This window comes from Microtus ochrogaster, unplaced genomic scaffold, assembly GCF_000317375.1.
Source record: "Microtus ochrogaster isolate Prairie Vole_2 unplaced genomic scaffold, MicOch1.0 UNK7, whole genome shotgun sequence".
Lineage (NCBI taxonomy): Eukaryota > Metazoa > Chordata > Mammalia > Rodentia > Cricetidae > Microtus > Microtus ochrogaster.
Window position 1 is genome coordinate 5,052,511 of NW_004949105.1, and position 14,498 is coordinate 5,067,008.

A 14,498-nucleotide genomic window follows, 5' to 3' on the forward strand; every position below is an offset into this window, starting at 1 on the left:
CCCCCAGCTTCCCATCTTGATGACTTTTAAAGTCCATTTACTTTCGTTGTTCATGCTCACCAGTTATGTTCCCAAGTTCTTAACCTTCAGACCCACAGAAGCATTTCTCATCCGTTCAAAAGAGCAGTGTATGCTGGGAATGGTGGCCCACACTGTCATCAGAGGGTCAGGAGTTCAAGGACAGCCTGAGACATCTGGGGAATTCTTATCTGAAAGGCCAGGAGAGGGTGTGGGAGATAATTCAGTACCACTTCAGACTCCAGGGTGCACCCCAAGACACGGGCTCCTGGATGCTGAGCCTTGGTGTGCCGTTCTTTCCTGGGAGCACACGCCTGTGATGACTTGTGAGTTAGGCACCAACAGGAGCGCACTGTGAGACGTGCTAGGGAAGACAGCCTCTCCCAGAATGCCTTGTTTTGACACCCTTGAGGTCAAGGAGACTCTGTGGGATTTAGACTAGAAGCACACAGGGACATTCTGTAGGTTGGGGCCCCTGTGTGTTGAGTTGGACTTATGCTATGGCTAGGGTTTAGGACAAATGAAGGAACGCTTTATCCTGAAGATCAGACTCCTCTGTCTCTGCTCTTTGCCTAAGATGTGAGAGCGATCCTCAGGATGTCCTTTAACTAGGGATGTGGCTGTGTGCAGGTAGGTAGAGCTGGGGTGAGGATCTGTGAGCGGGGCACAGAGCCACAGAGTGGTAACCCCAGGGCACAGCAAGGGGAAGGCACTGGTCTCCAAGGCTGAACCTCCAGACCTGGGCCCTCACTGAGAGATGACCGAGCTATGGAGATCTACCTGCGAGGCCTGGGTACGCAGGGGGTGTGTGTATGTGTGTATGTGTGAGATACTGTTTCGTAGGCTCATACAATGATAGCTTTGGGGCCTTCTTCATTGTCTGTGCACAGCTGTCTCCAAACTCCCAGCCTGTCCACAGTGAGGGGTTCCAGCACAGTAGCCCATGCCATCCCTTTGTTCTGTAGACCCTGATATGGCCCAGACCCAAGGATTCTGCCTGGGTCTGCCCTGGACTCTAGACTTGAGCTTTCACCTTTTTTGTTTGTTTGTTTTTGATACAGTTTTTTTTTCTATCCTGGAACTCACTCTGTAGATCAAGCTGACCTCGAACTCACAGAGCTCTGCCTGCTTCTGTTGAGTACTGGGACTACAGGCGTGCACTACCATCCCACCACCCAGCTCCTTCTTCTCATTTAGGCTGCTTGCAGGGCCAAGCTGGCCTCGCTAGCTAGTGGTTCCTTTTTTTTTTTTTTTTTTTTTTTTTTTGGTTTTTTGAGACAGGGTTTCACTGTTAGCTTTGGTGTCTGTCCCAGAACTAGCTCTTGTAAACCAGGCTGGCCTTGAACTCCCAGAGATCCGCCTGCTTCTGCCTCGTGGGTGCTGGGATTAAAGGCGTGCGCCACCACTGCCCGGCTCCCTAGTGGTTCCTAACAGAAGGTGCCGATTCCCCCATTCGCAGCAGAGCCTCTCTGCCAGCCTGCAAACTGGCACTAGTGATAAGTCCTTTTGACATGTCCTATCTGTGATTGGTAGCAAACTGGTGGAGTCTCAGCATGTGTGACCCAGAATGCATGCAACTGCATATGGAAACATGTGACACAATGCATACAACTGCATATGGAAACATGTGGAATGAAAAGTCTTAGAAAGTCAGCCACCTGCAGACCACACCACTCTGTGGCTCTTCCTGGATTTGCTATTAGAACGTGGGGACCTCTGCCTTTTGTGGGGCAGCCAGGATGTGGTGGCTGAGCTAGGTGTGGGGCTCTGAACAAAGGCATGGATGTCCCTGGACTAGGAGAGGCACTGGAGCTAGGGCTGTGCATGGCTCTGGGCCAGTGTACAGTGTGGTCATACCACAGGAGAGTGGGAGGAAGGGGTTAATGTAATCCTCCCCTGGGAGACCGTGTCAGGGCCGTGGAGTTCGAATGGCTCTATTTTTGGAAGCTGCTCTAAGCTTCCAAGCAAGGCCAAGGTCATGAAATACTCCTTTGCAAATCTTCCCTGCCTCTGCTGGGAGGACAGACCTGGGGATGGCCCTGGCTGTCTCTGCACACGCCTCTCCCAGCTCAACAGGATGAACGGTTAGCCAGCTGGGTGTGTAATCCTAGTTTATAATCCATGCATTTAGGAGGTCAGGGCAAGGGGGTCACCAATTGTAGGTCATCCTGGGGTTCAGAGAGAGAACCTATCTCAGAAACCTTCCCACCGTCACCAACAACACCCAGAATAAGTCACCAGCAGAAACAAGGCAGAGAACAAAGGGTGGAAAGGCCCCCAGAGGAAGATTCAAGGCAAGTGTGTGGAAGAGGACAGCTTCTCCTTCCTCCTTCCTTGAGCTAGGCTGCCCTGCACTCCCGTGTCAACAGAGTCAGTTCCAACCCTGGTGTCAAATGAGTGTGCACTCTTCATCCCATGCCACAGTGGCTCACTTCATGAGCAGGACACTGTTGGTGTATAGTTAGTGTGCCATGGCTTTCTGTCTTGTCATAGACTTAATGATTTCTTTTGTAGCGTAAACCAAGCATTAGCATTGCCCTAACAAGTTTTTTTTTTTTTTTTTGAGACAGGGTTTCTCTGTGGCTTTGGAGCCTGTCCTGGCACTAGCTCTGGTAGACCAGGCTGGTCTCGAACTCACAGAGATCCACCTGCCTCTGCCTCCCGAGTGCTGGGATTAAAGGCGTGCGCCACCATCGCCCGGCCCCTAACAAGTTTTTTAAAAAGTTAAGTAGGAAGGCCAGTGAGATGGCTCAGTGGGCAAAGCCACTTGTCTCCTAGGCAACCACATTGCTGAACAGAGGGGGCCGAGTCCAGAAGCTGGTCCTCTGATCTCCATCTGCATGGTTGTGACAGCCCACCTGCCCCTCCTGCCCACTGAATAAAGCACTGTAATTTAAAGAAAAAAAATTAAATAGGGAACCCAAAAGTATTTTGTTAAGACCTGTGTCTTCAAATGAAATGCTGTTGGAAGCATTTGAGAATTTGATTATTGTTGTAATATAAAATTTTTACCCTAACATTTCCTTCCCCATCCCTCTGCTCCCCCTCTCCGCCCCATGTAGCCCAGGCTAGTCTCAAACTCACTATCCAGATAAGTGCTACTGTCCCAAGTGTTGGGATTTCAGGTGTGCCACCATACCTAGTTGTATGAAGTACTGGATAAACTCAGGGCTTCTTGCCTGCTAGACAAGTGCCGTGCCAGCTGAGCTGCATCCCAGCCCTGAGAATCTGAAACCTGTGCCTCCCATTCCTCACCTGTTTGCTGTGGCCTGAACCTATCCTGACGACGTCATAGAGCCACTGACCTGTGACTCCTGTTCCTCACCGTGGTTCACCTGAGTCTATGTCCCGAGGACTTGTCTTTTCTGACCTAGCTTACTAAGCTGGGTGCCTTCGAGGCTCCTCCACGGAGGAGCTTATGTCAAAATTTCTTCCCATGGGTCATGAATCTTTCTGTACGGAAGATGAAACCCAGGACCCGTGAGCTTGCTATCTACGCCAATGCTCTACCACTGGCCTACACCCTTAGCCCTCTTCTTAACTTCCATTTTGAAACAGGGGCTCATGAACTATCCAGGCTGTCCTTGAACTCTCTGCAGCTCAAGCAGTCCTTGAATTAAGCCTCCCAAGAACCTGGGAATATAGGCTTCTGCCCCCAGGCCCTACTGATCTGAGTCTCGGTTCTGTCCCCTCTGTGTGGCAGATTACTACAGCCCAGCAATGCTGGGGCTGAAGACTGATCAGGAGGTCCTGGCAGAGCTGGTGAGGATGAAGCTGCCAGCAGTGGCAGCCCTGATGGACGCCCATGGTGTGCTGTGGACCCTGCTGGTATCCCGCTGGTTCATCTGCCTGTTTGTGGACATCCTGCCGGTGGAGGTGAGTACCCTGATCAACCTCAGGGCCTGGGGGGGCTGCTGTAGAGTGACTGGGGATCTCTGTCTCTACAGACGGTACTACGGATCTGGGACTGCTTGTTCAACGAAGGCTCCAAGATCATCTTCCGGGTTGCTCTGACCTTAATTAAGCAACATCAGGAATTTATATTGGAAGCCAGCAGTGTTCCAGACATCTGTGACAAGTTCAAGCAGATCACCAAAGGGGACTTTGTGACTGAGTGTCACACGTTCATGCAGGTAAGTTCTGGGCTGCTTGGCTTGTGCAGGGAGGGGCAGTTCTCTGTCCCACCCAGCAACTGTCAAGTGTCCTGGTGTCTCTGCTGAGTATCAGTTCCTGTGAGTTGAGAGCTGCCCAAAAGTCTCTCTGATCTCAAGTCTGAGGCCACTGCTCTTTACCTGGAGAGCTTGTTCTGTTGTCTGGGAAAGGGAGCAGGCATGTTAGTGAGGCCTTCACATCCTCAGCTAGCTCAGTCTCATCACCAGCTCTTGACCACCAGCTTTCCCTCCTGCCCTGATCCTTGGCACCTCAGAGGGCCACTTGTGAGGCTAGGAAATGCAGGCTGTGTGGACCGGCTGGAAACTGCTAAGGACGAGGTGGGGATGAGACTGGGCAAAACCAAGGCTGGAGGACTGAGAAGCCAGCAGAGTCCGGAGCTGAGTGACCCTGGCAGGAACCCATGCAAAACAGAACCTGAGGTTTCAAGTTTTTGTTGGTTTGACTCAGGGCTGGCTTGGACCTTCTTATGTAGACAACACTGGATTCAAACTTCAGCTATCAGGCTGTCTTCTGAAGCCTGGGATTAAAAGTGCATCGTCACATCCAGCACTAAGTCTGAGGACGCTGCAGAGGTCCCTTCCATGTTCTGTTCTACCATGCTTGAAGCCCCTTCCTGGCAAGCACCCTTTGAGGCTGGGGCGGGGGTGGGGTGGGATGGAGTGGGGTTAGCAACTCATTTCCTTTATTCCCAGCACTCAGAAGGATCTTTGTGAGTTCAAGGCCAGCCTGGTCTACACATAGAGTTCTAGGATAGCCAGAACTACATAGAGTCCCTGTCTGAAAAAACAAACAAACAAAAAAAAAACAAACAAAAAAACCCCACAAAACTTTAGTCCTAGAGCTCCACTAGGGAGGCCAAGACCGGGAGGATCTATGTGAGAGGCCAGCCTGGGCTATATAGAGAAACCCTGTCTCAAAAAAAGCCCAAAGAAGTTAAAACAAAACCCCCAGAATTTACCACTTGGGTATATACCTCTAGAAAGGATACCCATACATACCTGGGTTGCTTCTAATTTTTGTAGTTCAGGTGAAATGTGAGCAGTTCCGAGTGGGTAAAGGGGCGGGAACCTGTGGTGGGCCCCGTAGGGATCTGGGAAACAACCCCACAGCTGTTTCCCATTCCTCATATTAGGAGGCTGAAGCCAAGCCAGGGAGGTCTAGGTGTGGTGGAGAGAGCTCTTCCGTGAGCTTCTTGGAGTTGGGGCTTCATCCCAAACTTAAGTATAATAGCAACATAGAATAAAAAAGCAGACAGACTCCAGGCTTTCCAGAACCAGCGGCTCACAGACTACAGAGGATCTGTGTTCTCATAGACAAGATTCAAGTGTCTGGACAGTGCCTGGGGGACATCCTTCCTTCATATCTACAGGCAGGTAGTGCCTGCCACCAGTTCCTGTCCCCATGAAGAACTGGAACTGAAAGTTGTGTTTTATTGTCCCTGTGCCCTGAGTGATTTAAAATCATGGTGTTTTGCAGCTCTTGTTATCATTATCTTTGCAGTTATAATTGAATTATTTGGTCTAGTGAAACGGCTCGGTGAAGGCACCTTGCCACCTCCCCTGAGCTTGGCTCCTAGAACAATACATCTCATCTTTCCACAGCCATTTACATGGTGCTTCTTGGGAAGAATGGTTTACATTTTCTCAGGAGCTGGAATAACCTCTCCTGTGCCCCCTACAAGATAGAGCCCACATGGTCTTCCCTCATAGACCTGGAAGAGATGATCTCCATTCATGGGTAGAAGTCTAAGTGTGGCTCACGCTGTGTACCTCATTAGTCTGGTTTGGATGCCAAGCGAACAAACTCAGACATGCTTTTATGTGATGTGGAGGCAGGGATGCCCAGGCCGTACCTTACCTTTCTCAGAGAACTGTCTCCATTCCTCTGGTTTCCTCATCACGTGGCAGAGCCAGACCCTGAGCTGAGCGTGACACTCCAGGACTTGGTTGACTGACCTCTGTACCTCAGGATTGTAGTAGCCACTGTTGCTTGGGATTTGGAGAAACCAAAAACTAAGTGTACTAGAGCACTGTGGCTGTCTTGGGGTAACCGCTTTAGGGTAGCGCAGGGCACCGTGCTGCCGTATCTTCTGGGAAATGGAATCTTCACCCAGGCCACCTCCCTGTCAAAGCTTGGCAGGTTGGTCGGCCTGCTAGGTGCCAACTTTTTTTTTTTTTGAGACAGGGTTTCTCTGTGTAGCAAGGGCTGTCTTAGAACTCAACTCTATAGACCAGGCTGGCCTCAAACTCAGAGACCTGCCTGTGCCTGTCCCTTAAGTGGTGGGATTAAAGTAACACCACACAAAGTGAAAAATGTGTCATGAGGGGTTGTTTGGAAAGACACTTGCCTTTCTTGCAGAAAATCTTTTCAGAGCCAGGCAGCTTGTCCATGACGACCATCAGCAGACTGCGTGAGAGCTGCCGGGCTGTGCTGCTGACCCAGGGCTGAGGCCCAAGCCCATTTCGCTGCTGCAACTCTACCGCCACAGCAGACACTTTACCGATTCCGACCGCGCAGTTCCTCTGTAAATACTTGAAGTCTTGACACTAGTAATGTGAACTTTTAAAAGAAAATGATTTAAAATGTGCTCTACACATTTTGCCTGTCTTTGGAGTCTAAGTTAGAATTATCTGGCCCAGTGAGATGGCTCAGCAATCGCCTACCAGGCCGTACCCGGGTCCTGGCACCGTATGTTGTTTTTTGAGACATAGGCACACATTGGAAATATCTATTTCCCCTGAGATGTCGGGAACGTGAGACAGGAAGCACACATTTTGTTGAGTAGAGGTCAGCGGTGAGTTTCCTAGTGTCATTCAACCTGAAGTTAGTGACTGTCACGTGTGGCCCACCCCCACCTTCCCAGGATACTTTCGTGCTGTGCCTACACAGACAGGCCCTATGAGGGATAGATGGAGCAGAGCAGCCCACCTGCTAAACATGGTTATACTTGCTTTTTAGAAATGGACCTTATAGCTAGGTTGGTGAAGTCCCTGTCCTCCATTCAGACCTTCTAAAACATCCACCCTAATGTCCCACAGCCACAGCACAGCCTGGCAGACTGACGAAATCTCCTCTGGGACAGGCTGTTCATGAAGCTAGATCATCAGGTCTTGACCAATGGCAGCTGCCATTAGTTGCAAATAAGCACTGAGCCCATTGTCTTGAAGCCAGTATGACAGCTGAAAGGGACCCCCCTCACACCAAATCATTTATCAAAGCTGCCCAGTAGTCTTACCTGGATGGCCCCAAATCCTCTAAAGCGTGATGTACTAACTCTGTCTGGGAGTGGGCAGACCCACAGCTGTACCTAACACTACTGTAGAGATATTTCACAAGGCAGTATGCACGCCCCGCCCCCAAGATATAGCTGGGAGGGAAGCGTGCTGGGGCCCCAGGGAGCAGCTAGAGTCACCTGGGGGAGAACTCATGTGCTCAGTCTGAGTGGTAGAGAGCCTACCCCAGTCAAGGAACAGAACTCTCTTCAGCTCAGTCCCTTTCTAACAGCTGACTTCAAGCTGCTCCTGTTCTGTTCAGACCAGAAAGGTAAAACCTGCACCCACCCTGCCAGCGACCCCAACAGAGTATCTCCAGAGGTACAGATTCCCTCTCCACAAAGGCAGGAGTCTAGGACCCCTTCGGTGACCGGACAGGAGGTTCGAGTTCCAGGGCCAGCAAGCAAACCTTGGAAGTGCTTGCCAGTGTGGAGTCTGCATTGCTTGCTGTTGGCTTCTAAAGTCAGAGACACATGATGCTTCTATGGCAGGGCTCCTGTTCTAACTTCTGCACCCAGAGGGAGATGGCCCACAAGATGGGGTAGGGCACTTTAGGATGGTGACCTCTCACATCAATGAATACAGCTGCTGTGGTCATTGGAGAGGTTTCCTAAGTCCTTACAAATCTCACCTGTGAGCAGAAGACACTGCAGAAGGCTGCAGCTGCTTAGTCTGGCATGGCTTGGTCTGTGCCAGACAGCCTGTGCCTGAGAGGACAGAAAGGAGGGTGGACAGATCAGACCTTCAAGGAAACGGCACTGGCCTCTTCAGCTCAGCCCAGGTCTGATGTGTATGTAGTTCTTGTGACACAGGTGTGGCTCATCTGGAGACTAATTATACAGCCACATCATCATTAATTAAGACTCATCTAAAAGCAGACATGGCAGCACATGCTTCTCATCTCAGGAACTTAAAGCACCCTTTAACAGAACCATTGAACAGAAAGTTCAAGGCCATCAACTATATGAAATTCTGCCTCAAAACAGTAACAAACCACCTAGCATCTAGAACCATGACCAGTAACATTTCCTTTAACAAAACAATAACCACCATTTAGTTTTCTCCTGGTTGCTAAGCACAAGGCTGGCTATCCCAACACTGTCCCAAACCTAAGCACATGAGCAACACAATTTCACCCTCCCCCCCACAGTCCCCAAACCCTATCAGCATCACTCCGAGGGCTCTCCTGGTGGATCACAGAGGCACAAGGTCCAGACAGACAAAGAAGGAGACTTTTTATTAGCATCGTTACAGCAATGCATTACACGTGAGCTGGTCCTCAGTGTACAACCCACCTACGCCGCAGGACAGGTCAGCAGTGTGAATCTATTATTGTACACAGTGCAGAAACAGGGCCACCCTGAATACCAACAGAAGACTGGAAATCACTTTACAAAAAGTAAATAAAAATAATGCCATTTTCTATTTAGAAAAGTGCCAGCGCGTGGGTGGCAGAGCACAAAACACTGGTGAATGTGCCCAGCCAGATGCCAGCCCCCCAGGCCAGCAGCCCAACTGAATGTCCAGAGGTTGAGCCTGTGTACGCCTCTGCGGCAGGGCTTCCTGCTCGCCCCTTCTGGCATCTGCAGTGTGCAGCCGAACCATCAGCCGCCCTCACCAGGCCCAAGGGTTCAGACCAGAAATTCCCTTTGTAAGGCTAAATCCGAGTAAAAGAATGAAGAAACCAAACACCAAATCTTAAAAAGTCAAATGGGGGAGCCTGTGCGATTCCAAAAAAACCTTCTTGTTCTCCTTAGAGCTCTACTTTGGTAACATTAACATTTAACCAGTTAGCAAAATATTTAACCCAGTTAGCAAAATTAACACCGTCATTTCAATAGTTATTCCTTGTGCATAGTAAATGTTGCAAGATGAACTTCACATTTGATAAAGCAGATTTGAAAACAGTTTGCCAGAAAGTGTGCCTCCCTTCCACACCTATCTAAGCTCGGGACGTAAGAACAGACCCCTGTGTGTCTGTGGTGCACCCGCCCACCCACCAGGTTAGATGGTCTGGTAGCCAGCATGACTCCTCTTCCTGCCGATGAGGTAGGCGATGAGGACGATGAGGACCAGCCCTGCCAGGGCACCGCCCACAGCAATGGGGATCAGCATGTTGTTACCATCCTGCACACACTCTTCCACTGCAAGAAAGACAGTCCAGTGTATTCACTATGGAGTCCACCCTCCCCACCCTCTTGTTCCTGAGGGGAGAGGATGAGGCCTGGGTAGGGATGATAAGTTCACTACCTCTGGCAAATATGCAGGCATGAGCCTTCTCTGTGCAGCTTGGAGAGCCCAGGTACGCTCCACCCAAATTAGAATGAACGGTGCCAACCACTCTGGACCAATGGTCAGCTGTGCTGTACCTAGGCACAGGTCCCTCAAAACCACTTTTAGAGAGAGCCACTACTGTCACTTTCCTCAATGTCTTTCCTCATCCATGGCACCCTTGCCTCACATACCTATGCCTGCAGTTCCTTCCTCACAAGGGGACGAGGAAACACTCTCTGAAGAAAAAGGGTGCTTCTCGCCCTGACATCTTGGTCCCACAAGAAGATCTAAGACGCTTCTTTTGTTACCGTTACTATGGATATTACTTACCAGACCCAAATCTGCCACTTTCAACTTTGAAAGCCTGGACCTGAATACTGAAGACATTGAGGGAAAAGGTCTGGCTGACGAAGATGTGCTCCTCAGTGTTGCACTTGTACGAGTTCCCGATCGTGGCCTGAAGAGCTCTCAGTGAACTGTTAGAGGCATAGAATGAGGAATCTGCAATGGGAGACAGAGTCCGCTCAACCGTGGGCTACACTGGGCGAGGAGCACATGAACCACAGGAAGGAGGAAGCAAATCTCACCTTTGGCATCAGGAAGAGTCATGTTCAACTGGACATCTTGTAGGAAAAACAGGCTCGAAGTGGCATTCTAAAAGAAAAGACACCCGCCAGGCACCTGATTAATAGGACATCTACATTGGCAGCACAAAAACAGCATATATTTTGGTTAGCCCATTCCAGACTTTGTTTTTCTAGACAGGATTCCTTTGTGTTGCCCTGCTGTCCTGGGACTACTCTGTAAACCAGATTGACCTGGAAGTTAGAGATCTGCTTGCCTCTGTCTCCTGAGTGCTGGTTTTAAAGGCATATGACACCATGGTCCAGCTCCATACTTTCTTATAAGAAATTATTGAGTTCATTTGTGTATCTTATTAAAATGTTTATGCTGGCTGGGATACAGTTGGGAGACACACAGGAGGCTGCGGGCACATACATTACCCAGGACTACAGAAACAAAGATACTCCATGAGCCATTAACTTTGGTTGACTTTGCAAACTATAAATGTGACTCTTCCCAGGAGATGGTACAAGCAGTAGAAAGAATGGCAGTAAGGAGCAGGTGGCACAGCCTGGCTTCACACACTGCTCTTTGCAGCCACCCCCATTACCTAACTCACAATAGGTCTTCCCCAGATATATGCAGATGAAGTCAGGGATGTTTGCTGGTGAGAAGTGAGGAAGGAAAGGTAGAACTCCTATCACACAGGGTGGGCAGAAAGGAGAGAGCCACCTCTTTTTCCCAAGGAAGCACTGAACTCTTCTGCTGCCTGCCACCCATACCGAGGGCATGAGAGAGGTGACACATGAGGAATCTAGTGAGCATGTTCCACTTGACAAACTAGAACAGAACCTCACCATCCCGAATCTCAACTGCAGGAGAGTGCTGTTGTTCCCAACTCTCAGGGTCACCGCAGAGATATCGCAGGTCCCATTAAATGTGTCATTTGGGCTGATGTTGAACACTCTGGTCACAGTCTGACAAGAAAAGCAAACAAGTCATCAATCCAGTCTCTGGTAACCCTCTCAAACCACAGACACGACCATCAATGGCTAATGAAGTGATAACACCCACTTGAACAAGCCAGGAGAACTATTAACCACACCCGTCCAGAGATTTCTGGGTTCTGATTAGTGCTACTATTCAGAATGCTACCTTGCACCAGAGGCTTGGACTGGACCCTATGATGGCTATTCTCGGTGTCGACTCGACAATACCTGGAATAACTAAAACCCAAATGGCTGAGTACACTTGTGAGAAGTTTCTTCTTAATTAAATTATTTGAAGTGGGAAGAACCACCTAAATTTTTTTCTTGATTTATTATTTTCTCATATATTATTTCCTGACCAGTTTCCCCTCTCTCCTCTCCTCCTAGTGCCCCCTCCAGGCTCTCATCCACTCTTCCACCATTTCTCTTCAGAAAAGGGCAATTCTCCTAGGGCTATCAACCAAACACGACATATCAAGTTGCAGTAAGACTAGGCATGTCTGCTCATATTAAGGCTGGATGAGGCATCTCAGTGGGATGAAAAGGGTCCTAAAAGCAGGCAGAGTTGGAGACAGCCCCAACTCCTACTGTCCCACAAGAAGACCAAGCTACATAGCCATAACATAAGCAGAGGGCCTAGGTCAGACCCATGCAGGCTCCCTAATTGCCCAGTCTCTATGAGTCACTAGGAACCCAGATTAGTTGGTTCTGTGGTTTTTCTTGTGGTGTCCTTGACTCCTCTGGCTCCTGCAATCCTTCCTCCTCAGGGAAAACCCACTTTTAATCTGGGTCACACCTTCTGCTGGCAGCCTGTATAAAGGACATGGGAGGAGGAAGCTCATGCTTTAGCCTGTTTTTTCTTGCTAGCAAGTTCATTCAATCACTGGCTTTAGAGCCTACTCTTGGGGATTCTGCTGTATCTGGAAGAAGAGCTGAGGCATCCAGCCTGGTGCACTGAACAACTACTGGATTCTTGGACCTTTCATTGGTAGACAGTCATTGTTAGGTTGGCAGTGTTATTCTTTTTTAAAAAATGCTCCAAGATCCCTGGTGGCAGTAGGCAGCAGAAATGCTGTAGGTCCCAAATGGTGGCGGTGGGCCATGTGGTGGCAGGCAGCAGGCTCTGGGAGCAGCCAGTCCCAGGCAGAAATGGCTGCCGGGTCCCAGAGCAGTGGCCCGAGTGGTGGTGAGCCAAGTGGCGGCAGACAGCGGGCCCTGGGAGCAGCCAGTCCCAGGCAGAGACCGCTGCTGGTCTCAGAGCAGTGGTGGCGGGCATGTGGCAACAGACAGTGGGCCCCAGGCAGAGACGGCTGCTGGTACCCGAGCAATGGCTGGTCCCAGGCAGGGAGACACATGGCGAGCGGGCAGAAGACAGAAACATGGATAGACACGACATGCAGGGTGAGGTTGAATGTTTATTCAGGGGGTTATGGAGGAGGAAGGGTGAAGGGGGGGACAGAGAGAGAGAGAGAGAGGGAGGGAGGGAGGGAGGGAGGAGTAGGAGGAGGAGGAAGAGACAGAGAAGGGGGGAAGCAGAGAAGTGGGGAGAGAGGCAGAAGCGAAGCTGCCTCTCTGAGAGGAAGATGGAAAAAAGAATGAGCTCAGGACGGAAGCTGAAGATCAGCCTGCCTCAGCGGATGGGGAGGGGAATGGGTGTGGCTTGTCTCTTAAAGGGACCAAAACCATAACAAGCAGGACCAAGCCTATTCTTAGAAATCATATAACATACACATTGGGATGGCTGAAATAAAATGGCCCCTCACAGGCCCATAAATAGTGTCACTATTAGGAGGTGTGGCCTTGCAGAAGCTATGTCACTGGGGGCGGGCTCTGAGATTTCAGAAGCTCAAGCCAGGCCTAGTGGCTGTCTTTTCCTTTGTCTGCAGATCCAGACATAGAACTTTCAGCTACCTCTCCAGCACCATGTCTGCCTGCCTGCCACCACGCTTCCTGCTATGGTGATTATGGACTAAACCGCTAAACTGTACGCCAGCCCCAACGAAATGCTTTCCAAGAGTAGCTGTGGTCATGGTGTCTCTGCACAGCAGCAGACACTCTAAGACATCCATCCATCCACTTATCTATTCATCTATCTATACTATAAATATATATTATACATGTACCTAACATATACAAGGGACTTACTAAAATGGCTTACAGATAAACATTCTATTTCTCTAGAGAGCACTGAATAAACAAGACCCCAGTGCTTTTCCTACCATTCTCCACAGGTCCTTCTGCTTCAGGCTTACCTTTCTGAACAGCCAAGACTACAGGTGCATACAACCTTGGCCTGGTTGAATAAGACACTGTAAAATTCAAACCAACAACCTTCTCTCATCCCCACAGATACTGTTCCTGTTGGGACAGACAACTTCACAAGTGTAACAATGCTCCCACTAGGATGTAGGCACTTGTGTGAGGTGGCTAGTTAGCAGCAAGGCTTTCCTGGGCAGATGGTGTGCCACAGCCCCATCACAAAGTGCAGCTCAAGACTCAGAACGATGGACAAAAGTGAACACGGGACTCAGATCAGCAGTGCCTCTAATTCTGCACCACAACCTGCATCACCATATTCCTCTCATGAATAAACCAATCCCCCACTCCTCCTACCGTGTTGTCCTTCTTCAAGTAGGTGATGTTCAGCTGTAGCGCCATAGAGGCAAGCAGGCAGGTTCCGTTTTCACCAGTCACATTGTACTTAGCCACAGTGGGGTTTGTGGGCACAAGTGGTGGCAAGGGGCTAGGTGGCACAGGGGTTGGGGAAGGTCCGTCCTGCGTGCAGTGTGTCTCTGCAGGGACAATAAAGAAGTCAAGTTTGCTTATGACTACCTCAGATGCTGGAAGGCTTATCAGAAGTGGAAACACCCACTTATAAACTCTGTAGGACACTTCCCACCCACAATTGCCAGGTACATGGACAGCAGGTCCTGGGCAGTAGAACAGAGAGGACCCAGAGCACCCTAGCCCACCTGTCAGCACCTGCCCCGTCCCACACATTTTCCCATCTTAGCCTCCCTTCTCCATGGGCACACAGGCACACAAAACTTATACTATGAGATGAGGCCAAGAGAAAACTTCACCCTGTCACAAGGGGTGATGAAGGTAGCTTGAATTCAAGTGTTCACACTGAGCTATCATAAGGAAGGCACTGTCCCAGCACTTGGGAGGCAGAGGCACGCGGATCTCTGTGAGTTCGAGACCAGCC

At 49.9% G+C, this 14,498-nt stretch overlaps 2 protein-coding genes across 5 annotated transcripts in view; one reads left to right on the plus strand and one right to left on the minus strand.

Moving 5' to 3' along the window:
• The window catches only part of Grtp1 (growth hormone regulated TBC protein 1), a 32,091-nt gene that overhangs the window by 15,272 nt on the left and 2,321 nt on the right, over positions 1-14,498 (plus strand). The window contains exons 6-8 of one of the 3 annotated variants that reach the window (XM_026788793.1): positions 3,722-3,894; positions 3,966-4,151; positions 13,177-13,893. In XM_026788793.1, the coding sequence (XP_026644594.1) occupies positions 3,722-3,894; positions 3,966-4,151; positions 13,177-13,188 (371 nt within the window). In that variant the 3' untranslated portion in view covers positions 13,189-13,893. Of the gene's footprint in view, positions 1-3,721; positions 3,895-3,965; positions 4,152-6,549; positions 8,601-13,176; positions 13,894-14,498 lie in introns of those variants that run through there. The other 2 variants (XM_005366264.2, XM_026788792.1) reach the window with 2 other exon arrangements.
• Lamp1 (lysosomal associated membrane protein 1) overlaps positions 8,686-14,498 on the minus strand; it is an 18,194-nt gene continuing 12,381 nt past the window's right edge. For both annotated transcript variants that reach the window (XM_005366267.3, XM_005366265.3), the window contains 5 exons: positions 13,904-14,082; positions 11,159-11,278; positions 10,325-10,391; positions 10,068-10,238; positions 8,686-9,607 (listed from right to left, as the gene is read on the minus strand). In XM_005366267.3, the coding sequence (XP_005366324.1) occupies positions 9,468-9,607; positions 10,068-10,238; positions 10,325-10,391; positions 11,159-11,278; positions 13,904-14,082 (677 nt within the window). In that variant the 3' untranslated portion in view covers positions 8,686-9,467. The remainder of the gene's footprint in view (positions 9,608-10,067; positions 10,239-10,324; positions 10,392-11,158; positions 11,279-13,903; positions 14,083-14,498) is intronic.